General features: G+C 49.1%; 1 protein-coding gene across 1 annotated transcript in view; it reads right to left on the reverse strand.

The window, feature by feature from the left end:
- Positions 1-345: 345 nt before the first annotated feature.
- The window catches only part of YY1 (YY1 transcription factor), a 236866-nt gene continuing 209597 nt past the window's right edge, over positions 346-27614 (reverse strand). The window contains exon 5 of the mRNA XM_069637790.1: positions 346-3875. Coding sequence (XP_069493891.1) covers positions 3693-3875 — 183 coding nt within the window. The 3' untranslated portion in view covers positions 346-3692. The remainder of the gene's footprint in view (positions 3876-27614) is intronic.

Here is a 27614-nt window from a genome sequence, read left to right on the forward strand (position 1 = left end):
AAGTAGTTTACAACTTGAAATGCTTACAACTGTTCAGAAGAGTTAATACAAGATGGCTAGTCAAATATAAAGTGGGCACTTCACAGGCAAATCTATGATTTGATCTCAAATATGAAAGCACAGCTATGTCATATACTTGTTTCTATCTTCGTTGAGAGTAAACTCCATATATTAAAAAAACAAAAAAGCATCAACCAGCGTTTTGCGATGACAAAATTAACCAAACATTTGACAGTGAATCCCCAAATGGTAAATATTACCCAGCAAACTGCTTATATCATATGGTTTTTGCAACACCAGAAAGAAAAACACTGCACTGCTTAATGATCACAGGCAAGAAAAAAATACTGTTTTAGGAATTTTACTTCAAAATTAAACCACATGGTATTGTAACCCCAATAACAAGTGGAACATTTATAAATAGTATTTATTTTCTATACAAATATGCTGACAGAGGAGTCAGAAATAACATTTGTCCAATTACTTTCTGCTAAAACATGGAGTGTCTCTGGGCTTCTTTAGGGGAGAAGACAAAAACTGTCTTGTCGAGGCACGCAAGGAAACAAGGTATTCGGCTGTCCAAACTCTACTGGTGTTCCAATAAAAACGTAAGCAGTAGTAGTGAAGCAATATCTAGCCAAAACGATGACATACTTTGTTGTACGATACTTATACACTAAGAAAAAAATGCATTTTAAATTCTTTCTATCCGCTCTCTGCCATTGCTACTACTTTAGTTACTGTTCTTTTCTCAAATGAAACCATCTATGGACAAATATTTGTAGTATGAATAGAACATTACAGAATAAAAACACAAACTATTTCCATATGAGATTATTGTAAAAGGCACAATATGCCTTTTACGTAACTCAAAATCCGAAGTACAAGTACATGGAACACAAATGATAGCCCAAAATGGAGTTAAAAAAAAGCTAAAAATCAGTTTAGATTTCTACCCAAATATTACTGCTACATTAAGGGCCCTATATTTGGGAAAGAAAACAGTGCGGGGGGGATGGGAGAGGGGGGGTTAACTACCCACTGATTAGCACGGGTAGTAAAAACTCAGTGAATTATTACACATCACCTTTGAGATCTTAAATTAATCTTTTTAGAAAGATACCCGCAACTCAAACTGGTGTTGGTTTTCATTAGCTTTGTTGTGTTACCTTCTAAAAGTATTAAAAAAAACAAGGTTTTCAAATGACATCCTACTATTCAGTCACACCAATTGAATAATGCTCTTCTCTGCTGCCTGTCAAAATGCAGTGTAGTTTTGAAGGAATGGGCCCAAAAATATTTGGATCACTTCTAAGACATGATTTTCACAAACTGGACGATCCAACGTTTTATTTTCTTGACAATGTAACAGATACAAGTCTTGCCTACAATTTCTTTTTTTATGTTAAACTGCACTTTATTGCCCATCTAAAGCAAATAGTCGTGGGTGAAACCTCACTGGTCATTGGATTTCAGATGTTTAATCTGGAGTATGCTTTTTGACTTTGTGGAAATAAATCTGTGAGAAGGGCATAGTGAAGACAGAGTGGTACACAACTAAAGTCAAATCATTGAGAAATGGAGACACCCGTAAAACACGCTTTCCAGAGCAGGAAAAAAGAGAATCTTCTTTAAAAAAAGAAAAGAAAAAAAACAGTATAGAAGGCAAGACCTTAAGAAATGAACAGAGTAAGAAATGTACTCGAACATTACATTTGCAAGAAAGTAAAGTCACAACAACATACAGTCAGAGTCAATGATGCCAATGTATTACCCTGTTAAATCCTACATTATGCGTTGTCTGACCAATTTTACAGCTTTTTTGGAAAGAGCCTCTTCAGTCCTGAGAAAACATTTTAGATGCTCTTCCTCATTTACAAATCTAGTTTTTATTGCATCACACTTGTAAACATTTTGCATTACAAGGGATGCAATCCATGTGTGGTAATACGCTCCATGACCAATATTAGTGAGCATGCTACTATGGATCATGAACTTTAAAAAAGTAATGCTTACAATATATTGGCAACAGTTGTAATTATTGTGCATTTTTTAAGGTTGATTAAAAACTATTAAATTCTGCACATAATGATTTTTTAGACAGCTCTTAGATAAAGCATAGTGAAAGGTCAAATGACATCACCTTTTTGTAATTAAATAATTGTAAACAGGTATGAAAGCAAGAACATTAATATAGCCAATTATAAGTGTTTGATATACTACAGAAGTAACATTCTTTCCTTTCTCGCCTAAGATCACTTAAATTCTGAAACAATTTAGTTGTTATTTGTGCTTTGTGACGGGAAGAATTAACAAATTAAATGTTTTAAAAGATACACAGGTAATATGGCCTAGCTGCCCTGCATCACACTGTAAAAGTTGCTGATTAATAGCAAATGATCATGTCATTACCAAGTTAGGCTTCAATTCTAGTGAGATAGGTCTCAGACAATAGCTATGAAAAACCTCTGAACTCCCAGCAATGTAAGTTGGCCTTCCAACTACTCCACCTGACATTTTAATCAAAACTGCAAAACGGCTTGATGTAGCACCCAATGTTCTATGAGCCACATAATTACGATTAAACCTTCTTCAGCAAAGAAAGTGACTCACTCCATGTTTTACTTACTGTACAATTGTTTAGAGGACACATTCAGATACCTTCTCTGCAAATTGCATGTCTATACTGTGAACATCACAAACGCTTTGAATGATACTTCAATGAGTCTTCTCCCATTTTAAATTAAGAGTTTTATGTGGGCCTACACTAAAAAAAAAGACATGAAATGAAAAACTGTGCTGAGAGAGATCTGCCTGTTCTTTCCTCAGGACGCAGTTTTATTGTCCTTTTTAATGTATTTTTTTTACAAGGGTTGAACAATATCTGGTGTTAAAAGGTCAGTGCCTGTACAATACATTCTACAAAACCGCACCGCTTTGCGTAGGTGAACAGGTAAATAGAATTACACTGAACTTCAGATTCTGGCAGTATTTTCCCTAAAATAAAAAAAAGTGACTAAAATGGGTCTTAATTGATTACCAATATTAAATCACAGCTAATATTTCATACTACATGATTTAAATACAGCTATACGGTACAGTTATACAAAATGTGTTAACGTCAAAAAATACAACCAAAATTAAGAGCAAACGAAACCTATATAATCTTTTTTTTTACAGGAAAATACTTTTGAAGTATGCATGTAGTACAGTAACTGTCCATTCTTTTAAAGAAAATCTACAGCAAGCAATGTCATCAACCTCCAGGAAAATCACACATAGCATTACTAAGCATATCCCCAAAAAGTGTACAATATGCACACTTGGAAAATACAAAATTAAAAAAATGTAAGCAACATGTGAGCCTTATATTTATAAGAATGTGAAAAGTCCAATTTTAGCACTGTTGTATAAAGAATTGTCTTTCGATGCAAGTTCATGAATTATCCTCTCGTTGGGAACAAACTGTACAAAAACACTGTTCTCAAAACCGGATTACAGGGCAAGAGAGCATCTTCGCAACATCATCTTTAAAGTTTTTATTGTATTACTTTATCAAAACATGTCCTTTAGGCCAGTAGGATTTTAAAAATTCTTTCGTAGAAACCACACGGAGAGAAGAAATACATTTTCTCCAAACATTGTCCAGTAAGATGGTTTGTTGATTTGGAGATGTCTCCTCTGGTGTAGTTTCACTGATTGTTTTTGGCCTTCGCATGTGTTAAGATGTGAGATTTCAGGTTAGTAGATTGGGCAAACTTCTTATTACAGCCATCAAAAGGGCACACATAGGGCCTGTCTCCAGTATGAATTCGCACATGAGTGCGCAAATTAAAGTCCAATGAGAACCGTTTTCCACACCCTTCAAACGTGCACTGTGAAAGAAAAAAATGGCATTAGTATTTTTTCTTACTTTGTGGGGTATTTTGCATATATAATAAAAAGTAACATCTCCCCCCCCCCCTCAAGCCTTGTGGTAGCAGCCAGATCCAGTTCTCTTCTCCCACACCTGTCTTTAAATATACATCCTTGTACATTCACATAATTTCCAATACACGCAAGTTGTGCGGGCACCACTGTTTCATATAGTCCCCATTTAGGTACACCAGGAGCATCCCCCAATCCTGCTGGAATTTCCCACTGTACCCCGGAATACTATACGTAACTCACTCCTTTGCGAGCATCCCCCAAAGCTTCTGGAGCCAGTCTACTCCCGATGGAGGCTGTTTCTGCTTCCAGCTTTTCGCGATCACCATCCACTCTGCTATCAGCATCATCATGACAGCCTTTTTCTGAGCCTTAGTGGGTAGGCCAATTCCTGGATCAAAAAGGTCCACACATCCACTCTCTGGGACTAAGAGCCATGTCAAACATGACCATTGCTTGTATCTGGGATGTGATGTCCATCCATAATGGGGTTAGTACCGGACAATTTCCACCATATGTACTGCCAGTCCCCTCTTTCCAAACACCCTCTCCAACACACTTGCGGGCCGTGGCGTATACATTATGTAACTTTACCGGGGTATAATGCCATCTCATCATAATTTTATACATAGTCTCTAAGCTGTATAGACTGTCAGTTTGGGAAAACCTATGGGACAATATTCCTAATGTTCGGTGGGGATGTCCGTACCCAGTGTGCTCTCCCATTGTTTCATATATATGTCCATTGTTAGGTGGTCATGGAATCCAGTAATATAGCTTTATAGACCTGCAGCGATGGCCATACCAGGTGTTACGGGGCCTGAGGACCCAGTTAATGGGCTTTCACGAGGTATTAGAACACCGTCAGTGTTTATGTTTAAGTGAAGTACAAATAAATTGCAATTTTTTGTACTTCAATTAAACAGGTCTCTTTTTTATAGGATGGTGTAAGGTGATTGGGTGGAAGGAGTCATATTAAACAGAAATCAGGTGTGGGTATGCCTGCCCAATGTTGTAATTAAGGTAATTTCAGGTGTCACCCCCCCCGCGCGCGCGCTACACAAACATACCTTTCCAATTATTGCACACTTACACAGTTGAACAAAAGCGTGCTATCAACTTATCTTTGTATGCTGGGGTTTCCCATTGTCCTTCCCATACTACTGTGCACCAAACATCCAACCGACGTGAGGAGGCGAGAGCAAGATTCCCTGTGTTTTAATTGCGGTGAAAAATTAAACATGCCACGTAAAAAAAGAAAAATGCAGCTTTCCTTTCTCTGCTTTACATTTCATGAAACGCTTGCCATACGAAGTGAAAGCGGAAAGCATTTCTTCCGGTTTCCAATCAGTGGGCGGGGCTGCGTTGCACACATTGGTCTTGCAACTTGTAATTTGTAACGGAAAGTTAACCCTTTCCGTTCCGAAATTACACAGAGACCAATGCGGCAACAGGAAAAGCAACAGTAATTGCAGGCTGTATTCAATCTGTGGGCTATACCAGTTCGTATAGCCCAGAGATTGATTGCAGCCCTCAAACACCCTCTAGGGTGTTTGAATATCTTATATAGCATGGATATCAATTTCTTGGATCTGGTATGCGTGGTGATAAACGTTTCAAACACAGTCGGTTGCCTACATTCTGATCGTATAACCGTGGCATGTGACAGGCAGTGTCTTAGTTGACAGTATCCCATTGTACCCCCTTCCATGAGCCGTGTTGCTTGTTTTTCCGTTTTATTTAAAAAAAAAGGTAACAGAATGCCATCAAAAGGTTACTTACCACTAGTCGCCAGCCTCTTTCTTCCAGAGCAGGGTATCCAAGTGTAGGCCTTGAGATGGCCAACCAAAAAGATTTAATAACCACTGACTTTCTATTCAATTGCATTTTGTGTAGACATCCTGAAAACATGGACTGCATTGAGGCATGGCCGAATAGATCCTTGTTCTGTGTCAAAGGTATAAGTCACCCAAGGACTCTAGAGCCTCCAAACGCCAACACCTTGATGGTATGATTACAGTTGTGAGCTGTAGGGGCGCTGCAATGTTGAAAGCTTCAAAATGTCCTGGCTTCTCGGCGCCAACTGTTTATTTGAAACACACATTGGAAAAGGGATTCATTTGACCCTTGCTCAATTTTCCAGGATGGGCAACGAGTTATGTTCATGAAAAAAGATGACTGGGATTAGGTGGCAGGAAGCTTGAGTATAGATGGTTGGGGGAAAGTGGTAAACCAGGCAACAGCCCGAGTGCAGTATTAAATCACTAGTGTGGGGTATTGGGTAATAAAATCGCGGCAAAGATGTTGCCGGAAAAAAAAACGAAAGTAGCAAAAATGCTGTGTTTGACCCGGTAAAGGTGAACCCCAATGTAACATTTAAGGGAAGCAGGGGTTGCAGGTGTGTCCCCCGCTCAACTTAAATGGTATAATGGGTCTGGGGATTGCGGGGGTCTCCCCTGCATCCTTTACATGATTGTGGCGGCAAAACCACTGCATTTTTGCCGCCATTGTTTGTAAACACAGCCATTTTTGCTGCGATTTTAAGACATGGAACCTAGTGCGGTGTGGGTACGATTCCTTTAAGATTTCAGCTAAAGGAGTACAAAGAAAACCTAGAGCACCTGCCCTTTCCTTTTTCTTCAGTAGAGCGAGGAGTCTCGAAATCTTGGAGAGTAAGAAGAACAAGTTACTTAACCGTGGTAACGTTCTTTCAATTAGATGTTCCTCCCACAAATTTCTTGACATTTCCTTTCCAGCTGCTTCAGAAAAATCTTTCCTCGACAGAGGCCGCTGTGCACTGGTCTCGTTGACTCTTCTTTTTAGGGCCTCCGTCCAACGTCATCACCATTATATGCAGCACACGCAGCGCCTGTTGGCTTCAGTTCTGTTTGTCCCCTTTCTCTAGAGGAATTACTAGCAACAGCATAGACCGTAGTATACGCTAAAAGAGTCTCAAGTGTAAAACATGTAAATTCTACAGTGGGGTAGGATGGGAGGGGTGATGAGTAATACGTGGGAAGAACATCCAATCGAAGGAACATTAGCATGGGTAAGTAACTTGTTATTCGAATGGATTGTGTACTCCCACGTATTACTCACCTTTTATAGACTCCCAAAGCAGTATTAGTTTTGGCGGTGAGAGTACGAATTTTGACTTGTCCTTAAAGGTTACCATGGACAGAATGAAGGACAGCCTTCCCAAATCCTCCTTCCTGAGTGGAAGTTGAGTCCAGACAAAGTTTCACAAAAGTGTGGATGTTCAACCAAGTGGCTGCCGCACAATGTCCTTAATTGGACTCCCCCTCTACAGGGACATTCCCTGGAGCGCAACAGTTCACACTTCCAGTTGACACTGGTCGCGAACAGATCCACTTGATGGGTTCACCAAAGGGTGAAGATCTCTTGGACTTCCTTAGCTAGTTCCAACTTGTGGCAGACTGTGCTCTGTCTGCTCAGAGTGTCCGGTGCCCTGTTCTCTTCTCAGGCTAAATGAACTGCTGATAGAGACTCCTCCTTGAATTGTCCATAACCAGAGTTGCATTGCCTCTCTGCACAGTGGTAATGACCCTACTCCTCTCTTGTTGAAGTAGTACATGGCCACTGTGTTGTACGTCATTATCAGGACATTCTTTCCCTGTACAGAGGGGGAAAAAGGCCTTCTGCGCTAGTCTGTTTGCCCTCAGCACAAAGTCTTCACATCATCCCACCAACCTCCATTGCACCCCCCCCGACCATGCTTCATTTATCTTGACAGCACTCACAGAATATCTAGACGCCTCAACCATCCTGTCCTGATGAGGGCCCCACAAGAAAGGCTCAGATATGAACACCAGAAGGGCCGAAACACTGGTGTAGACTTTGACTTTTAGAGTCCCAGTGCTGTGACAATATGCACTGTTTTGTTGTAAATGCTGTTTGACTGTACCTACCTTTTATGTTCCACTTGTTCATTCATCCTGACCCCCGTCAGGATGTATTTTGACAGTAGGATGTCCATTTAACAGACTGTAAATTTCAGCCAAAAAGCCATTTTGATATTATACTGGTTGAAATTCACTTTGTTTTGTAAATACAATAATGTATGTTCTGTGCTATGTCTCAAAACAGACATTGATATGTGATTGTTGTTTCAAAATGTATTATTGCAGTTTGGAACAAAGTGGGCATGACCATCATTAATTGAAAAGTGGTTTCTCTCAATAACACCAGGTTGGTGGTAATGTATGTTTTTCTCCATTGACCCGTTTAATTGTGTCTGTTGACAATTTAGCCCTCCTGGGCAGAATAGGGTTGTAACCAGGAGCCCTTTTGTATCGATTCACTGGTGTGTAGTTTGGACACCCATGGAGATCACCACCCCGTGAGTGAGGGGTCCGTAAGTGATACATTACTCACCAAAATAGTATTTCTGGTGCTTGTATCGGCTTAAATTCACATGCTCTGCATAGACCAACATCTAGTATAAGTCGCAGACTATTACAAGATTTGTTATTTCGAAATTCAAAAACTGACGTCGACAGGGCATGATTAGTAATACTATAACTAGTGTGACGTGTACTGTACCCATGGTCCATCACGCGTCTAGGTCCCTCAAACGGTTGGTTTCTGACATGAGGTTGCATGAAGTCCAGCGTGAGTACAGATGTTGTAAAGCAGAAATGAATAGTTACCCACTATAGTGACGTACTTAGTCGATAGTCCCCTTTCCTCCATACTGCATGGGTGTCCCTCGCTAGGGACAGGAGACAACCTTTTTCACCAGAAAAAAACCTTCTTCCCTTTAAAATTTAGAGGCGCGTGGGGGAGGTGCCCAGGGAGCATGCGCTGCCCTGACTCTGCCCTCTGGCGCTGCGCCACACCTTTGTCCCCATTGACGCATGGACAATAGGTTTAACATTGCCTAATGACACCATTGCCTAATGACACCAGTATTATTAGGGGGAAGGTTGGTGGGACGTATGGAGGAAAGGGGACCAACATCTACGTTCGTCACTACGCTGAGTAACTTATTAATTACTCTTACATCCTGTCCCCTTTCCTCCATACTGCATGGCCGATTACAACTGAATGCAGCCCCAGGGTGGAGAGGAGACCCTCCTTAAGTAAATAAGTTCCAGAGAACCGCCTGTTCTAAAGCCGCGTCAGATCTAGAGCCGGTATCCAAACAGTAATACGGTTTATAGTCATAAAATCGAATACAATAATGTCGAAAGTAAAAAAAAAAAACATTAAAAAAAGATGTTTTTTTTTACATGCTGAACCCAAAAAAATATATAAATAAAAAAAGAAAATATTCGACTTTTTTGGGGACATTTTTTCGATTTTTTTGCAATTCAACATTATTTATTCGATTTTATGACTGCACATCAGTAATACTTGAAGAAAGCCGAGGGAGTGGCCCAAGTGGCCGCCCTGCTTATGACTTGCCAAGAGACATAGCGCTGGAATGCGATGGGCGTTGCCTTGTCCCTGCCTGCGTGGGTATGCATGTTGGCCGGAAGCGGTTTGTGCTGGCCCTCGTATGCTTCTTTGATGGCCGAGACCATCCAGCGGGATATGGAGGCCCGATAGCCTGGTCTTGAGCCTCAGAAGGTGACAAACCGTGCATCTGATTTGCGGAAGCCCTTGGTCTTGTCCAAATAGAACTTGGGAAGGACTATTTCCTCGTTCAAGTGGAAAGCGGACGGCACCTTGGGCAGAAATGCTGGGTGTGTCCGCAAGACTAATTTGTCCCTGTGAAAAGTACTATATGGTTCGGAGGCAACCAGCGCCTGGATTTCGCCGACTGTACGAGCCGAGGCCGACCAGTAAGGCCGTTTTGATGGTGACCATCCTGATGCCCGCGGACGCCATTGGCTCAAACGGTTTGTGTGCCAGGGCGCCTAAGACTGTTACGGTCCCACACGGGGTGCAGCCTCTTGATGGGTGGGTAGAGCCTTGCGAGCCCAGTCAAATGTTTGACTATAGGATTGGAGGAGAAGATCCCTGTCCTCGAGTTCCTGGAAGCCCCGATGGCTGCGAGGTATGTACAGCAGGTGTCCACCTGGACCTGCGAGTGGGCAAGGCGTGCTGAGGAGAGCACGTCGTCCAAAGTACATACCAGGGGGAGGGGGGGTCGATTTCCTTGGAGTCTTTTATACTGGGCCCTGGTAGCCTTGCTCCTTGCGCCCTGTACGATTAGCAGATTAGAATGGGAGAGGCTGAGGTGCCGCAGCGTTACCTGCTCAGGCACCACGCTGTGAGGGCTAGTTTCTGAGGGGCGGGGTGGATAACCCTGCCCCCGTGCTGCGCCAGAAGATGTGCTGGGCCCGTTGAGAGGTGAACCGGAGGTATCAGAGAGGCTGAGCAGCTCCGAAAACCATGGCCTGGCGGCTACCATGGAGCTATTAAAATGATGTTGAGTTGGCGAGACTCCTTGATCTTGCAAATCACTCTGTGAAACAGCGCAGTGGACAGGAAGGCGTAAGCCGTCATGCCGTTCCACTGAAGCCGAAATGCGTTGCCCAGGGAGCCGGGGCCCTGTCCCTTCCAGGAGGCAATCTGAGGGCACTTCTTGTTGTGCCACGTGGCAAAGAGATCCACCTGGGGATGACCCCCACTCCTCAGTCCCCATTGAGCAGTCGACAATATTTAACATTGCCTAATGACACCAGTATTATTAGGGTGGAGGATGGTGGGACGTATGGAGGAAAGGGGACTATGGACTAAGAGTACTTCACTACGGTGATTAACTATTAATTACTCATACGTCCTGTCGCCCCATTCCTCCATACTGCATGGGCGATTACAGCTGAAAGTAGCTCCAGGGTGGAGAGGAGACCCTCCTTAAGGAAACAGATTCTTTAGAACCGCCTGTCCGAAAGCTGCATCAGAATTCAAGCCGGCACCCAAACAGTAGTGCTTACAGAAAGCCAAAGGGGTGGCCCAGGTGGCCGCTCTGCAGATGAAATGAAATTATATTTTATTATCGCGCTCGTACACAAGTGTTTCAGAGCACGACCAGGCAAAAAGGGAGGGGGAACGATCTTACTAGGCCCAGTGCATGGAAAAGGGAAAAGGGGGAAGTGCATGGAAGGGAGGAGGGGAGTTGAAAAGTGCAGGAGAGAAAAACAGAATAAATATTAAATAAAAAATAAATAAGGGCGATAAACCATGGTAGGGCAGCCAGCAAGTGGCATGTGAAAGTTCGTCCGATAGGGTATATCTGATAAGTGCAGAAGAAAGTGGGAGGGGGACTGAATGGGTACAGATACAGAATCCTAGTGCAGAGGGTGGCCTGAAGGCAGTGCAGGAGGGTGACAGGGTGAGCAGGTACCTGTGCCCGAATGATACAGGGTGGCCAGGTGCACAATGCCAAGAGGAGAAACAGATCAACGGGGGAGAAGGGGGGCAAAGGCAGAGTCAAAGAGGAAGGTCTTGAGATGCTTCCGGAACTGGAGATGGTTTTCCTCAAGTTTCAAGGTGGCTGGGAGGCTGTTCCAAAGGGAGGCACCAGCCTAAGACAGATTTACCCCCAGTTCGTTTCTTAGCAGAACGACCAACCCTGAGGGAGTTAGAAGTAGTGGAGCGAAGGGCTCGAGAGGGGAGGTATTTACGGAGGGATAGTTGAAGGTATTTTGGACCCAGGCCTCAGAAAGCCTTGATGATCTGCCACAGCACCTGCCACTAGAATGCGTTGGTCGTGGCCTTGGCTCTGACAGAGTGGGCGTGCATGTTAGCTGGAAGCAGTTTGTACTGCCCCTCATAGGCCTCCTTGATGGCTAAAACCATACACCTTGCCATTGAGGCCTTGGATGTCTGATAACTGGGCCTGGACCCCCCCCCCCCCGAAGGTGACAGAGCGTCCGACTTGCAGAAGCCCTTGGTCCTGTCCAGATAGAATGTCAGAGCACGTCTGACATCCAGACAGTGCAATACTCTGAGCATCGTCTTTAGGGTCGGCAAATAATGTAGGTAACACTATCTGCTCGTTTAGATGGAAAGTGGAGGTTACCTTGGGTAGGAATGCGGGGTGTGTTTTCAAGACCACCTTATCCTTGTGAAAAGAATAGGGTTCTGAAGCCACCAGTGCCGGGATCTCGCCTACTCTGCAAGCAGAGGGAGGCCCACCAACAGAGCTGTTTTAATGGTGACCAGCCTGATGTCCGTGTTGGCTCAAATGGTTTGTGCGCCAAGGCGCACAACACTACATTGAGGTCCCGCACAGGGCGTGGTTTTTTGATGGGTAGGAAGAGCCTGGCGAGGCCTGCCGAATGTCGCTTAACCACAGGGTTGGAAGAGAAGACCTCCTCCTCCGAATTTCTGTAGGCCCTTGTAGCTGCCAAATAAGGTGCGGCATGTATCCACCTGCACGCCTGAGTGGGCAAGGTATGCAGAGAAGGAGAGCACATCATCCAACGTGCACGTAAGGGGGTTGATCTCTTTAGAGTCCGCCCAGTGACATAACCTAGTCCATTTACTCTCGTACTGGCTCCTAGTAGCTTTGCTACTAGCGCCCTGAAAGATTAATAGGTTAGCCTGCGATAGACCAAGGTGTTTCAGCATGACCTGCTCAGGCACCACGCTGCAAGGGCTAATTTCTGTGGAGTGGGATGGGTGACCCTGCCCCCCACCACCCGCTGCGCAAGATGAGCTGGGCCCATTGGCAGGTGAATGAGGTATGTCAGAGAGGCTGAGAAGCTCAGAGAACCACAGTCTCAACGGCCATCACAGAGCTATCAGAATGATGCTGAGGTGACAAGATCACTCTGTGGACCAGGGGTGTGGGAGGGAAGGCCTATACTGTCATGCCGTTCCACAGTATCTAGAACGCATTACCTAGGGAGCTGGGGCGCTGCCCCTGCCAGAACGCAGACTGTTGCCACTTTTTGTTGTCCCAGGAGGCAAAGAGATCCACCTGAGGATGCCCCCATCTGCTGAAGATCTCCAGCAGCACCCGATTGTTCAGTTGCCACTCGTAATTGTTCGCTCCAAGTCTGCTGAGCCTGTCCGCCTCCAGGTTGGACTTGCCCAGAAGGTGGATGGCCGTCAGGTAGATGTTGTTCTCCAGGGCCCATTCCCACATGCCGATTGCTACGATGCACAGTGGAGGAGACCTGGTACCCCTCCCCCCTACCCCCTGTTTGTTGACATAGTAAATACTGGGAGTTGTCCGTCTGGATGAGGACGACCTTGCCGCCAATGAGCGGAAGGAAAGCTTTGAGAGCTAGCCAGATGGTTTTCAGTTCCAGCCAGTTGATATGAGACTCCTGCAGGGACCAGACTCCATGGAGACACAGGGCTTGCCCGTCTGATAGTTGCAGTCCCTGGACCACCATGTGAAGTCCGGGTGGAGAGAAGGAGGAATGCTGACGAGCTCCGCTCCAGATTCCCTGAGGCTGCGAAGTGCAGCTGTAGGACCGCTGCCATGATGTCCAATAGACGTTGGTACCACCAGGCCGAGGTCACTTCTCGGGTGAGGAAGTGAGCAGTTGCCCTCTTGAGGGTCGTGACCTTGTCCTCCGAGGGGAAAACTCTCTCGGAGCTCGTGTCGCATATGAGGCCCAGCAAGGTCAGTCTCTGCGTAGGCTGCAGCTGAGACTTCCTAAGGTTGATCGAAAATCCCAGCTTGTGAAGTGTAATCATAAGGTCGGAGGCAGTGTGGTGCACCGCCTCTGAGATCTCGCCCCCGACGAGCCCGTCGCCCAGGTACGGGTAGACGTGGTGGCCCTGAGGAGGGCCGTGACTGCATTCATGAGGCAGGTAAATACCCTGGGGCAGAAGGGTAGTACCTTGTATTAGAAATGGCAGCCCATGACTCGCAGAAAAGAGCGATGCGGCTGTCAAATAGGGACGTGTAGATAAGCACCCTTCAGATCCAGGTAGCACATCCAGTCTCCCCTATACCATGTCTCCGCAAGGAGTACGGGCGTAACCATCTTGAATTTTTGAAGAGGGAGGGAGGGGTTGTGGGTGGAGAGGTCCCACATAACTCTCAGACAAGCCTGGTTCTTTTGTATGGCGAAAATCCTGGAGTTGAAGCCCAATCCTCGCTGGGAGGTTGGGACTTATTGAAATGCCTGGCTCTGGATGAGTGACCGAATTTCCGCCAACAGAGTTGCTGTCCCAATCTGTGGGAGTTTAGGGCAGGAGAGGGAGGGATCGGTAAGCGGCACCCCGTTGATACTACAGGCGATAGAGGGGTCCGCAAACTTCTGATGCCAAAACTGAGCTTGAAGGGCAAGCCTGCCACCCACTGGAGACACGTGGCCCGGAAGGGACGGGTCATGCCCCATTTCCATCAGAGGCTGCTGCGGAGTAGGAGGCCTGAAAAAAAGCCCTTGCTCCGCACCTTTTGTTGCTTGCACCGGTGCCGACTGAGAACAGTCCAGCTGTCTGGACCTCCGTTCTTGGAAGCCGCAGAACCCCCCCCCCGAACCCGCACCCCTTGTTGGAGCATTGATGGGACTGGGTGTAGGCCTTGGGTGTGACCTTCGTAAGGATAAAGACTTCGCAGTTTGCAACATGTGGGCCACAGTGGACTCCATGATATCTTGCGCCACCATTTTAGCCTCTGCCAGTCCCGCCTTGAAACATGACTGGTTCTGCACCGGAAGTTCTGGAAGGAAGTCTGCCATTTCCCCACCAAAGCCTCTGGTTAACGGCTGACAGCATGGCATCTGAGTTGGATTGACGAAGATGCAGCAAAGCATTGGAATAAAGCTTCTTCCTGTACGCCTCCAAGATCTCCTCCTTGCATAGCAGCGCCAAGGACAAGGTGGCCGAGGACGACTGAGGCTTTGAGTAGAGTGACGCTGCATCAATCACTGAAGAGTGCGGTTGAGGGTGGCCGACAGCAAGAGTGGATCCCCTCCATTTGCCTATACTTGCGTCCAGACGCTGATTGACAGGCTGGGCCGAGTGGGGTTTGATTCACCCCTTCTTGGCCAAGGCAACAACGTCCATCTGGATCCCCGTTCTAGCCGCGGGGCATAGAGTGAGGACCTCAGCAAGTACCCCCGCCTCTGGTTGTTTGACTATGTGTTGAGGAAGGTCCAAGTACTCTGCCAGACCTACGAGTCATTCGTGGAAGGCCTGGCTGACGATGGTGTGTCAGGGTTTTCTTCCTAATCTGTGTCCACCAGGGCGTCCGGCTGGTCTGGAGCATGGGGAGGAGTGCTGGGCGCCAAAGGCTGAGGTGTGGAGACCGAAGCCGGAGGTTGGTACGGAACCGCCTGAACTGTGGGAGGCAGGGGAGCTGGAATCGAAGGAGCCACGTGGGCTGCATGGGGGGCCTGCGGCGCTGGAACTATAGGAGGAATGACTATAGGCGCAGGCAGAGGGAGCATGTCCCTGATCATATCCTTAAGGATGGCCCCCATCTGAGGAGATCTCATGAGAGTGAGGAACTTGTCAACAAACCTGTCCTCGCAAGCCGGTGGGGTGGCGGGTGATCTTGACGGGGTAGCGAGTGGCTGCTGGGGCCGGTGCATACTTGCTCTAGCCGGTTGCAAGGTAAACCTGCCCTGTGATGCTGATGAATAAGCTGTTAGCCACGAAGCTGGTTGACACTAGTCCCACTTTGCAACTCGTTCTCCCACCTGCTCCCTTCCTGGGGAGATATCAGACGAGCGGTCATCTTGACGGGCTGCATGCCACGTGCCAACGTCGTGGTGCTAGGCTCACTGGGCCCGGCCTCCTCCAGGACTCTTGGCGGTGAAGCAAGAAACCCATCATGCACCTCAGGCCGAGGCCTGGTAGGCACATCACACTCGCAGCATCGCCGGCAGTGCTGCGTGCAGGCACCCCCTCAGACATGTCGCCGGTACAAGGGTGTGGCCCCTCAGGTGTACACCCGGTAAAGGAACTTTGCGGTCCCATAGCACTCGAAGGATCAACAGACCCCCTCGGCCTGGCGGCCGGTAGCTGAACTAGCCTTGGTACCCCTGTTGGTGAAAGAACCCGAGAGGTTCCTCCGCCCTGGCGTTTCCTTCGGACGGAGTCGCACTTGTGGGGTGCGCTGGAAAAGAGCGGCCCTCCCTTGGGCTTTGACTTATGTCTGACGAAGTCCTTGAAGTCCTCTGGAGGCGACCAAAGAGTTCCCTCCACCTAGCTAGTCTGTTCTTCACAGCATGCGATGAAAGTGCATTGCACGCGGTACAACCCTCCCAACCGTGGTCGGGGCCAAGGCAGCGGAAGCAAAGAGCGCGTGGATCGGATGTACGGAAGAGGCCCTCGCAGGCTGGACTCCCGCTGAAGTCGACCTTCACCGGGGAGGAGCATAGGTCCAGAGGACCCAGTACCTGATTGATTAAAAAAGACAGAAGAAAGTATCCGGGGAAGAGCGCATGCTATTACATGGCCGAAGCCAAACCGAGGAGTGCTGGTGAAATCAGCCCTTTCCTGTCAGCGCAGAAAAAGGGACTGAGGAGTGGCGCTGGTGGGCAGAGTCAAGGGATCGCATGCTCCCAGAGCCGAGACCCTGCACGCCTCTAAATTTAAAGGGGAAGAAGGTTTTTTTTTGGTAAAAAAGGTTCCATCTCCCGTCCCTAGCGGGGGACGCCCATGAAGTATGGCAGAAAGGGGTTGGGACAAGAGTGAATTACTCACGGTCGTGACAAACGTGCTCCTAGTCCATAATCCCCTTTCCTCCATACTGTATGGGCGTCACTCGCTAGGGACAGGAGACAGAGCCTTTTTCATCTGAAAAATCGAATGTAGATGCGCGCGGCCCTGGGAGCATGTGCTCCCCAGACTCCGCCCACCGGTGCCACTCCTCAGTCCCCTTTGACGCATCGACAATATTAACATTGTCTAATGACACCAGTTTCATTATGGGGAGGATGGTGGGACGTATGGATGAAAGGGGACTATGGACTGGCAATAAGTTAGGCATTACAGTGAGTAACTTATAATTACTCCTACGTCATGTCCCCTTTCATCCACACTGTATGGGCGATTACCACTGAATGTAGCCCCAGGGTGGAGGGTGGCCACTTAAGAAAACAAGTTCCTTAACACTGCCTGACCAAATGCTGCATCCGAGCAGTAGTGCTTGCAGAAGGCAGAGGGAGTAGCCCACATAGCCACTTGGCTGATAACCTGCCACGGAATAAGTCTTTGGAAAGCTACTGCCGTGGCCTTAGCTTGGATGGCGTGGGCATACATGTATGCTGGCAATAGTTTGCGTTGTCCCTCATACGCCTCCTTGATGGCCATCATGATGCACCTTTCTATGGAAGCCTTGAGGCCTGAGAACCTGGTTTTGACCCCCCAAAGGGGAGAAAAAGGGCATCTGATCTACGGAAGCTCTTGGTTCTGTCCAGGTAGAATCTCAGTGCACGTCTGACATCCAGATAGTGCAACAACATCTGAGCGTCATCCTTGGGGTCTGTGAAGAACGTTGGTAATACTATCTCACCATTTAGGTGAAAAGAGGAGACGACCTTAGGAAAAAATGCGCAGTGTGTCCTGAACACCACCTTGTCCTTGTGAAATGTAGTATATGGCTCTGACGCCACCAGTGTCTGGATTTCGCTGATTCGGCACGCCGAGGTAAAGCCCACTTAGAAGCACCATATTAATGGTAACTAGCCTGATGTCCGTGGACGTCATAGGCTTGAATGGATTATGCGCCAGGGCGCCTAAGACCACATTGAGGTCCCACACAGGGTGTGGTTTCTGGATAGGTCGGTACAGTCTAGACAGGCCCGCCAAGTGCCTTTTGACTACCGGATTCGAGGATGAAAATACTTCCTCCTCTGAGTTGTAAGCTCCAATGGCTGCCAGATACGTGCAACATGTGTCAACCTGCACCCAAGTGTGCGAGGTGCGCAGGGAAGGATAGTACGTCGTCCAGCATGCAAGTCAATGGAATCATTTCCTTTGATTCTGCCCAGTGACAGAACCTGGACCACATGCTTTTGTGCTAGCTCCTGGCAGCCTCGCTCTGAGCCCGCTGTATGATGGCCAAATTAGCCTGCGACAGGTGCAGATGTTTCAGGGGGACTGTTCAGGAACCATGCTGCAAGGGCTAACTTCTGTGGGGAGGGGTAAATCACTGTGACCCACCCCTCCCCGCTGCAAGAGTAGGTGTGCTGGGGCCAGCGGGAGGTTTATAGGGGCCTGGTCCGACAGGCTGAGCAGTTCCAAGAACCAGGGTCTTGCTGGCCACCATGGAGCTATCAGGATGATCCAGAGGTCCCTCGACTCCCTGATCTTGCAAGGGGCCCCCCGAGTACCAGGGGAGTGTGGGGGAAAGCATACGCGTTCATGTTGTACCACAGGATCTGCATTGCATCGCCGAGCAAACTTCTGCCTTGCCCCATCCAGGAGAAGAACTGGGGGCACCTACTGTTGCTACTGGTGGCAAAGCGGTCCACCTGCAGCTGCTCCCACCTGGTGAAGATCCCCTGAAGGACTTCCTGGTTAACTGCCATTCGTAGTTTTCCGCGCCCAGCCTGCTGAGCCTGTCCGCCTCTAGGTTGGACTCCCCCAGGAGGTGGACAGCCGACAGGTGCATGTTGTTCACCAGAGCCCACTCCCAAATGTTGATCGTCAAGTCTGCATAGGGGAGGAGACCTGGCGCCACCCTGCTTGTTTATGTAATACATGCAGGTGGGGCTGTCTGTTTGAATGAGAATCGCCTTGCCGCAGACCATGGGTAGGAAGGCTTTGAAAGTGAGCCATATAGCCATCATCTCAAACCAGTTGATGTGCGCCAGCTACTTTTGACGGAACCATACTCAATGGACACTGGCTGTCCAGGGTAGCCCCCATCCCTTGAGGGACGAGTCTCTGGTAATGGGTGTATAGACTGGAGGGGGCGTCTGTACTCCTGCTCTCTATATGGCAGAGGAGAGGCACAGAGGACCCCAGCCAAGATTCTCTATTAAATGGTAACATAGTTGAGCAATCAAGGCCTAGCTTCTCAGGAGGCGATGTAGGCTGGTTCTTAAGTAGTGTAGTCCCCAAGCCCCTACAAAGGTTATGTACACAATCACAATAACTCCCTTTGTGCTCAGTAAATCTACCATGGCAAATATATACAGTTCTAAGTGGTACCACAATTAATAGATTTCATTAAAGTGCACCAACTGTACTCTGGTTAAATGTCACACAAATCACTTAATAAAGGTAACCAACAATAGACATAGGAGGAAAACAGTTAAGAACAATTGGCAGAATACTGGCCTCTACCGTTAAGACACAATCTGTGTGGAGATCCCCCCACCCACCTGGGCAACCTTTAAAGTAAAGATATATCACAAGCCCAGTCCATATATTGTTCAATTAGTCTTATTTCCTTCTACAATGTTTCTACCACCCCAATGTACCTGGAATAGCAGTGTTAGACGACGAGTCGTCGACGGATCCTTCTTGAGCGGCTCCCTTTAAAGCAGGAGCCACGGATCGAGATCCCTCGAAAAAAGTGAACTCTGTCGAGGCGGCAGCTTCTGTCCCAACAGGGCTAGTCAATGACAGTTGAAAGACGTCCTGCAAGGAAGAGGCATGCGGGTCACCTCGATGTCGATAGTTCAGGACCGCAAAGAGTTTGTGAAGAACTGTGGCCCAGCAAGGGCGTCGAGTCGTCCGGCGTCTCTAAGGTCTTTGGGTGGCGGGAAACCCACTGGCGGACGCTCCTCGAGCGTTGACTGCATGGCCTTCTCCGACAGGCGGCGGTGCGGACGAGCGCGTCTGTGCATCAAGTCTTAAGCAAAGGAGCATTGCGGCTCCGGTCATCAGCGGCACAGCAACAAATGGCCCCCTCTTCTGGGCATCATGGCTTTGGCGGGCCTCCAGTGGTTATAGCAAACCTGCGAACCCTGGTCAACGACGGTGGACGGAATGTCCGGTGCTTATCTTCATTCTCCTTGGCGGTCCCAGTCTCTGGTCGGCAGCCTGTCGAGGGTCTGACTTCCAGGGAGCTTCAGCAAAGGTTAGCAGAGCTCGATGGTCCCTCGGAGCACGAGAAGAGGGCGTCCAACCCGGTCCTCTCTTGGATCAGTCTCGACGGCTTTCGGCAAAGGGAGACAGCAGTCAACCTTCTTCAGGCTCGGCTTGGAGATTCAGCTTCAGTTTCAATGTTAGTTTCAACTCCAGCTTCTGAACGATTTCTAGCAGTGAGAGGTCCCCAGATATACTAGTTGATCTCCCATTCAATCTGCTGGGTTACACTCAGGCAACCAATCACTCAGAAGGGCATTCAGCAGTCAGTCAGCCAATCAGGCATGCAGTGCATTCAGGCCATTCTCCTCCCTCTCAGACACTCACAACAAGGCATTGGGATTGGGACAAGTACCCAGCCATTCAACACTACACATTGCATTCAAAACAGTTTTGGGCAGGGCTGTCTCAGTTATTGTTTCAAACACCAGAAACCAGACATCCACAACAAGAAGTGCATATTGGTCGCACACTGCATTCACCCAGGCCCCACCCACAGGGTGTACCCACAACATACAGTCACGGGGAAGGCTCCAGCCAGTCTGGCCTGGACTTCACAACAACACCATATATGGAACTTCCACCCAACAGCCAGTCGGGGGGAAGGACAGAGTCAGGGCTTCTCAGGACTTTGAGAAAACAAGGTAACAGGCAAAAGAAAGCAAGGGGCCATAGGGGCCATCTTGTTTCCCATCAGGCATCAACTGATTCCAATGGCAGGGCCTGCGTATCCCAAAATGGAAGATACTCAGAGCAACTGTCAAATTCAGCATGGAGCTACCACCAGGCCATACCCTGCTCTGTGGGCCAGATTAGATCTTGGTGGAGATGCCGAGGTATGTGGACTGCTCCGCTTGAGATCCCGGTTCCAGGCGGCTGAAAAGTGTAGCTGCAGGCTCCTCATTTTGAGCCTTGTATGTGGTACTGCAAGGAGACATGCAGCCATTACTGACAGCAGGTGTTGGTACCACCAGGCCGAGGTCACTGCTCTGCTGAGAAAACACCAAGTGCCACTCTTGGTAGCTGCGATCTTGTGCACTGAGGGGAAGATCCTCCCGGAGCTTGGGTCCCAGATAAGGTTCAGGAAGGTCAGAATCTGAGTGGGCAACAATTGTCCCTTTCTGAGATTGATGGAAAATCCCACGTCGTATAGTGTATCCATGAGGGCGGAGGAGAGCTCGCCCTGACTAGCCAGTCTTCTAGAAACGGGTAAATGTTATGGCCCGGTGTAGGGCCGCCACTGTGTTCATTGGCCTTATTAAGACCCTAAGGGCCGGATTGAGTCCAAAGGGTAGAACCCTGTATTGAAAGCGAAACCCATGATCCTGAACCTCAGGAAGGATCAATGGGGTTACTAGATCGGGACGTGTAGGTAAGCATCCTTTAGCTACAGGGACCACATCCAGTCTACCGCGCAGAGTGTCTCCGCTATGACGGCTGGGGTAACCATCTTGAATTTTTGGAAGAAAAAGGTTCAAGGTGGAAAGGTCTAACAACTCTCAGGCCAGCCTGGTTCTTTTTGTCCATGGCAAAAATTTGAGGCTGGAACTTCTGCCACTGCCTGGCTCGCTACTAGCGTGCAGATTTCCAACAGCAGAGTTACTGTACCAGAGGGGGGGCGGGAAGGAGTAGAAGGAGGAATGGGGAGCCGGAAGCCCGTGGATACTACCGAGAGGATCCAGGAGTCCATGAACTTTGTCCGCCAGTGGTGTATGTGAAGGGCAAGCCTTGCCCCCACCAGAGACTTGTAGATCCGGATGGGCATGTCACAAGTTTTTGCCCGCCTGTGGTAGCTTGGTGGATGGTTTTAATTCTAGATTTAAGTCTGTTGAGTCTGTCAATACCCAGGGTGGGTGTTGTCTTATTGTTTGTCTCTTTAGGTTGGGGAGGTTTGGTAATGTTCAGAGTGGGATTAGGGTTTCTTCGTGCTACTTTATTTATGGTTTTGGTGCTGTTACTAGGGGGTGGGGAAAGAAAGGAGGGAAGGTAGGAATGGGGTGGGGCAGGGGATGGGGTGGTAACGCTGCCATCTCAGTCTAGCTGATCCTTCGTCTATCATGATATAGTATCCTCCTGTGCATGTGATGGAATGAGGCACTATGCAAAAAGGGAACATAATAGAGGTCAGGATGTGCAACATTATATGGGTGGTTGTAGTAGCCTAGACGTAGGTGTAATGGCTGAGAGGCGATGAGGATGTGGGTTTAATTAGCTAAGTGATTATGTATCACTATAGGCATTGGTTTTAAGTGGTTGGACTAGAGGTTAGGCTAATGCGGCTGGGCGCGGCAGCACTTGGGCCAGCAATATTGCAATTGGGTTGGGATCTCGATCAGGTTGAGCAGCAATGCAGTTAGGCTAGTGCATCAACAGTAGTTGCGCTAAACATTATTGCAGTTCGGCTGGGCTCACCATCAGGGTAAACAGCAAAGCAGGTAGACTGGTCTTGCATCATATCAGTCCCTATTGCAAGAGAATGGATTGAGTCAGTAATGGGCTTTAAAGGTGGACTTTGGTGGGCGTGAAGGCGCATCAATGTTTGCAGCCACGATGGAGCGCAGCAATATGTGAGCAAATTTCGCCTTAGAATAATCGATACTGTGCAATGGGTGCAACATCGTGGGAAGGATGACTTACTGGCTGGATGATAAGGCCATCTGCAGTCGCTGCAGAAAGGGCTCTTAGGACGCAGCCCTTTGGAGAAGCGGCTTCCGCCAACGGTTTTGGTCGTAAGTGCAAAAAAAATTCTCGGCGACCAATCGGGGTGCAGAGGGCAGCTCCCTGCTCTTTGGCCATGGAAAATACGTCAGACATTTTGGAATTACAAATTCTATGGGCGAGATTTGTAAAAAAATGCTTCTTCTGAGCACCAGCGCAGTAGGGTATCAGCGCAAGTGATAAGATTTGTGGTCCTTACTGTGAAGTATGCAGGAGTGTGCATGGGGGCATCCTGGGCTGCTGCTGTGCATCCAGGTCAGGATGGCCTTCAGGCTAGGTGGTGGAGGGCTCCTGCCCTTCCGATGTCGGCTACTGGAGTGCTGCGGCCAATGTGGGCCACCGTGGACTATGTCTTGTGCCACGATTTTGGCCTCCGCAAGCCCAGCCTTGAAGTGAGCTTGGCTGTGTGTGGAGAGCTAAGGGAGGAAATTGGCAATTTCCCGCGCAGTTTCTGGTTGACAGCCGCCAACATGGCGTTGCGCAGGTGTAGTGGCATTAGAATAAATGTTCTTCCCGAACGCCTCCAAAAGCTTTTCCTCCTTGCCCAGGAGTGCAGAGGTTGAAGTTGCAGAGGACTGTGGCTTGGAATATAGTGATGCTACCGCTATCACAGAGCAGTGTGGTTGGCGGTGCGCCGACAGTAGGAGGGGGTCCTCTTCCGTTTGATTGTACTTAGCTTTGAGACGCCTATTGGTACGCGGGCAGAGTGTGGCTTGAGTCAACCTTTTTTGGCAAGTGCGACATCTTTTGGAAGCAGAATTCCTATTCTGGAAGTAGACCGTAGCGTGAGAACTTCAGCCAGTACTCCCTGCAACCCCCACCTCAGGTTGTTCCACCAGTGGCTACGGGATTCCCAAGTACTCAGCCAGTCCTGCCAGCCGCTCGTTAAAAGCTTTGGCCGATGAAGGGGTGTCCAGGTCCTCCTCGTCTGTGTCCACTGTTGTGTCCTGCGGGTCCAGGGGAGCCGGAGGAGTGCTGGGCGCAGGCAGCTGTGGCGTGCTGAGTAGGAATGTCGGAGGCTGCTTAGGTGGGAGAGCTGGGGCTGCCGACACTGGGACAGGCATGGTGGCCGCTGCGACTGGTGCAGACATGGCACCCAGGGGCGGTGTGGCCGTGGGTGCATGCAGCGGTACAGGAGGGAGCATGTCCCTGATCACGGTCCCCATCTGTGGCGATCTCATGAGTGTGAGGAACTTCGCAAAAAACCTGTCTTTGGAGGCCGGACGGGTGCCTGATGGTACAGGCATAGGGATCGAGTTCTGAGGCCGTGTCCTTGGCGTGCCCAGGTCCGCTGAATAGGGCGAAGTGCATCTGCTGTGTGATGTAGATGGATAGGATGTGGACAAATAACAGGTGTTGACCAATCCCAGCTGGAAGTTAGTTTCCCCTGCCTGGTCTCCGAAGGGAAAAGGCATCGGGTGAACCGCCATTTTGTTTTGCTCCGTGCCACATGCCTGCATCGAGGGGACCGGCTTTCACCAGTACGCGAATCAGTGGCGGTTGTGGCCTTCCCTGCACCACAGGTCGAGGCCTGGTAGACGGAGTGCCCTAACAGCTGCGCTGCATGTAGTGCTGCATACAGGTGTCCTCTCAGACATGAGTCCGGTGTTAGGGCATAGCCCCTCGGAAAGGGACTCGGTAATAGAGCCTTACGGCTCCTCAGTGGTAGCACGGGTAGGATCTTGCGAACCCCTCGGCCTGGAGGACGGTAGCTGGAGCAGCCTCAGTGTTCTTGCTGGTCTTGGGATCCGGAGCTTGTGGATGTGCATAGATCACATGCTCTGCATAGATTAGCAAGCAGTACCTGGAGAAGGAAGTGGGAAGTTAGACGGTGCAGCGGCAAAGAGATGTTTTAGAACCGCTTGTCCCACCTGTGAATCTGCTTTATAATGTGGGTCAATGCAGCAATGCTGTGTGAACGTATGGACGGAACTCCATGTAACAGCCTTGCAGATGGCGTCTAAAGGGATGTTTGCAATGAAAGCTAAGGTAGCCCCTGTACCTCTGGGAGAGTGTGATCTTGGGGTAAAGGGTAGAAACTTTTTGGATCAGGAATAGCAGAGTTGTATGCATTGGACTATCCATCTGGTGATGGTGCCCTTTGATATGTGATCGCCCGCTCTAGCAGGCGATATGGTCCGTTTTCCTTAGGGGTTTGGTTTTTTTCACATAGTACAAGACCGCCCCCTGTAAATCAAGTGTATGCAGGCGTCTTTCTGCGGAGTTGGATGGATTCTGAAAAAAGGTGGGGATTTCTATCGATTGGTTTACAAGGACCTTTGAAATTAAATTAGGTGAGAAATTATAAGTTACTCACCGTAGTGACTAAAGTACTCTTAGTCCATAGTCCCCTTTTCTCCATACTGTATGGGCATCCCTTTCAAAGGGCAGGAGACGGAACCTTTTTCACCAGAAAAAAAACCTACGGTGAGTAACTTATAATTACTCTTACGTCCCGTCCCCTTTCCTCCATACTGTATGGGCGATTACAACTGATTGTAGCCCCAGGGTGGAGAGGAGACCCTCCTTAAGCAAATAGGTTCCTGAGAAACGCCTGTCCGAAGGCCGCGTCAGATCGAGAGCCAGCATCCAAACAGTAATGCTTACAGAAAGCCGAGGGAGAGGCCCAAGTGGCCACCCAGCTTATGACTTGCCAGGGGACATGGCGCTGGAATACGATAGCTGTTGCCTTGGCCCCGACTGCATGGGCATGCATGTCGGCCGTAAGCGGCTTGTGCTGGCCATCGTATGCTTCTTTGATGCCAGAGACAATCCAGCGGGATATGGAAGCCTTAGAGGTCGGATAGCCTGGTCTTGAGCCTCCAAAAGTGACAAACAGGGCGTTCGATTTGCGGAAGCCCTTGGTCCTGTCCAAGTAGAATTTCAGGGCACGCCCGACATCCGAGGCAGTGCAGCACTCTGTGCTTCGTCCTTGGGATCGGGAAAGAATGGAGGAAGGACTATTTCCTCGTTCAAGTGGAAAGCAGACGGAACCTTGGGCAGAAAGGCCGGGTCCGTCCGCATGACTACCTTGTCCTTGTGAAAGGTGGTATATGGCTCAGAGGAGACTCTACGAGCCGAGGTAAGGCAGACTAGTAAGGCTGTCTTGATGGTGACCAGACTGATGTCGACGGATGCCATTGACTCGAATGGTTTGTGCACCCAAGACTATGTTAAAGTCCCACACAGGGTGCAGTCTCTTGACGGGCAGTTAGAGCCTAGTGAGTCCCTTCAGATGTTTGACGATAGAGTTGGAGGAGGAGAAAATACCTTCCTCTGAGTTCTTGCTATCCGCGATGGCTGCATGGTATGTGCGGCAGGTGTCCACCTGCACACGCCTGAATGAGCTAGGTGCGCCGAAACGGAGAGCATGTCGTCCAATGTGCACGCCAAGCGAACAATTCCCTTGGAGTATGCCCAGTGGCAGGATCTGGCCCATTTGCTTTTGTAATAGGCCCTGGTAGCTTTGCTCCTTGCGCCTTGTATGATCTCCAGATTGGCCTGTGAGAGGCTAAGGTGCCGAAGCGTTACCTGCTCAGGTACCACGCTGTGAGGGCTGCTTTCCCTGGCGCAGGATGGATGACTTTGCCTGGGCCCGTCGGAAGGTTAATCAGGGGCCCCTCTGAGAGGCTGAGTAGCTCCCAAAACCATGTCCTGGCCGGCCACCTTAGAGCTATCTGAATGATGAGTCGGAGAGACTCCTTGATTTTGCAAATTACCCTGTCGATCAGGGGAGTGGGCGGATAGGCGTAGGCTTTCATGCCGGTCCACTGGAGGTGAAATGAGTCTCCCAGCGAGCCGGGGCCCTGACCTTGCAAGGACGCGAACTGGGGACACTTCCTGTTGTGCCAGGTAGCAAAGAGATCCAGGTGGGAGTGACCATGCTGAAGATCTCCTGAATAACGAGGCTGTTTAGCTGCCACTCGTATTTGTTCACTCCCAGCCTGCTGAGCCGGTCCGCTTCCAGGTTGGATTCCCCCGGGAGGCGGACTGCCGTGAGGTAAATGTTTTCCAGAGCCCACTCGCACATTCTGATCGCCAGTCTGCACAGAGGAGGGGATCTGGTGCCTCCCTGTTTGTTGACGTAGTACATGCTGGTCGAGTTGTCTGTCTGGATGAGGACAATCTTGCCCCTGAGAAGTGGTAGGAATGCTCCAAGCACTAGCCAGATGGCGTTCAGCTCCAACCAATTGATGTGGTATTCCTGCTCCTGTCGAGTCCAGGTGCTGTGGACCGAGAGATCGACCAGGGAGGCTCCCCAGCCCTCAAGCGAGGAGTCTCTGCTGATGGTGGCCTGCGGAGAGGGATGCCGAAAGGGCTTGCCCCTCCGTAGGTTGCTGTCCCTGGACCACCATGTTAGGTCCGGGTGGAGAGATGGAGGAACGTTGATCATCACGGATTGCGAGCCCCGCTCACGACTCCATGAGGCAGTGAAGTGCAGCCGAATCCTACTCATCCTTAGTCTCGTGTGCGGCACTACTAATAGGACCGCTGCCAGTAGACCCAGGAGATGTTGGTACCACCAAGCTGAGGTCACTTCTCTGCTGAGTAAGTGGGCGGTAGCCTTCTTGATGGCCGAGATTTTGTCCTCCGACGGGAAGACCTTCTTGGAGCACGTGTCCGAGATGAGGCCCAGGAATGTCAGTCTGCAGCTGTGACTTGAGATTGAGCGAGAAGCCCAGATCGTGCAGTGTGTTCATAAGGGCATGTGAAGAGTGGCGAAGCGCTTCCGGGGACGCAGCCCTGACGAGCCAGTCGTCGGGGTATGGGTAGATGTGGAGTCCCTGCGCTCTGAGGAGGGCCGCCACAGCATTCACGAGTCTGGTAAAGACCCTGTGGGCCGAGTTCAGGCCAAAAGGAAGGAATTTGTATTGAAAATGGTAGCCCATGATCCTGAATCGTAGGAAAGAAATATGGGGCTGCCAAATCGGGACGTGTAGGTACACGTCCTTCAGGTCCAGGGAGCACATCCAGTCTCCCTTGTCCAATGTCTCCGCTATAAAAGCTGGCGTAACCATCTTGAATTTTTTGCAGGGGTAGGGAGA

The sequence above is a fragment of the Ambystoma mexicanum genome, chromosome 14 (genome assembly GCF_040938575.1).
Source record: "Ambystoma mexicanum isolate Mex_15411 chromosome 14, UKY_AmexF1_1, whole genome shotgun sequence".
Taxonomy (NCBI): Eukaryota; Metazoa; Chordata; class Amphibia; order Caudata; family Ambystomatidae; genus Ambystoma; species Ambystoma mexicanum.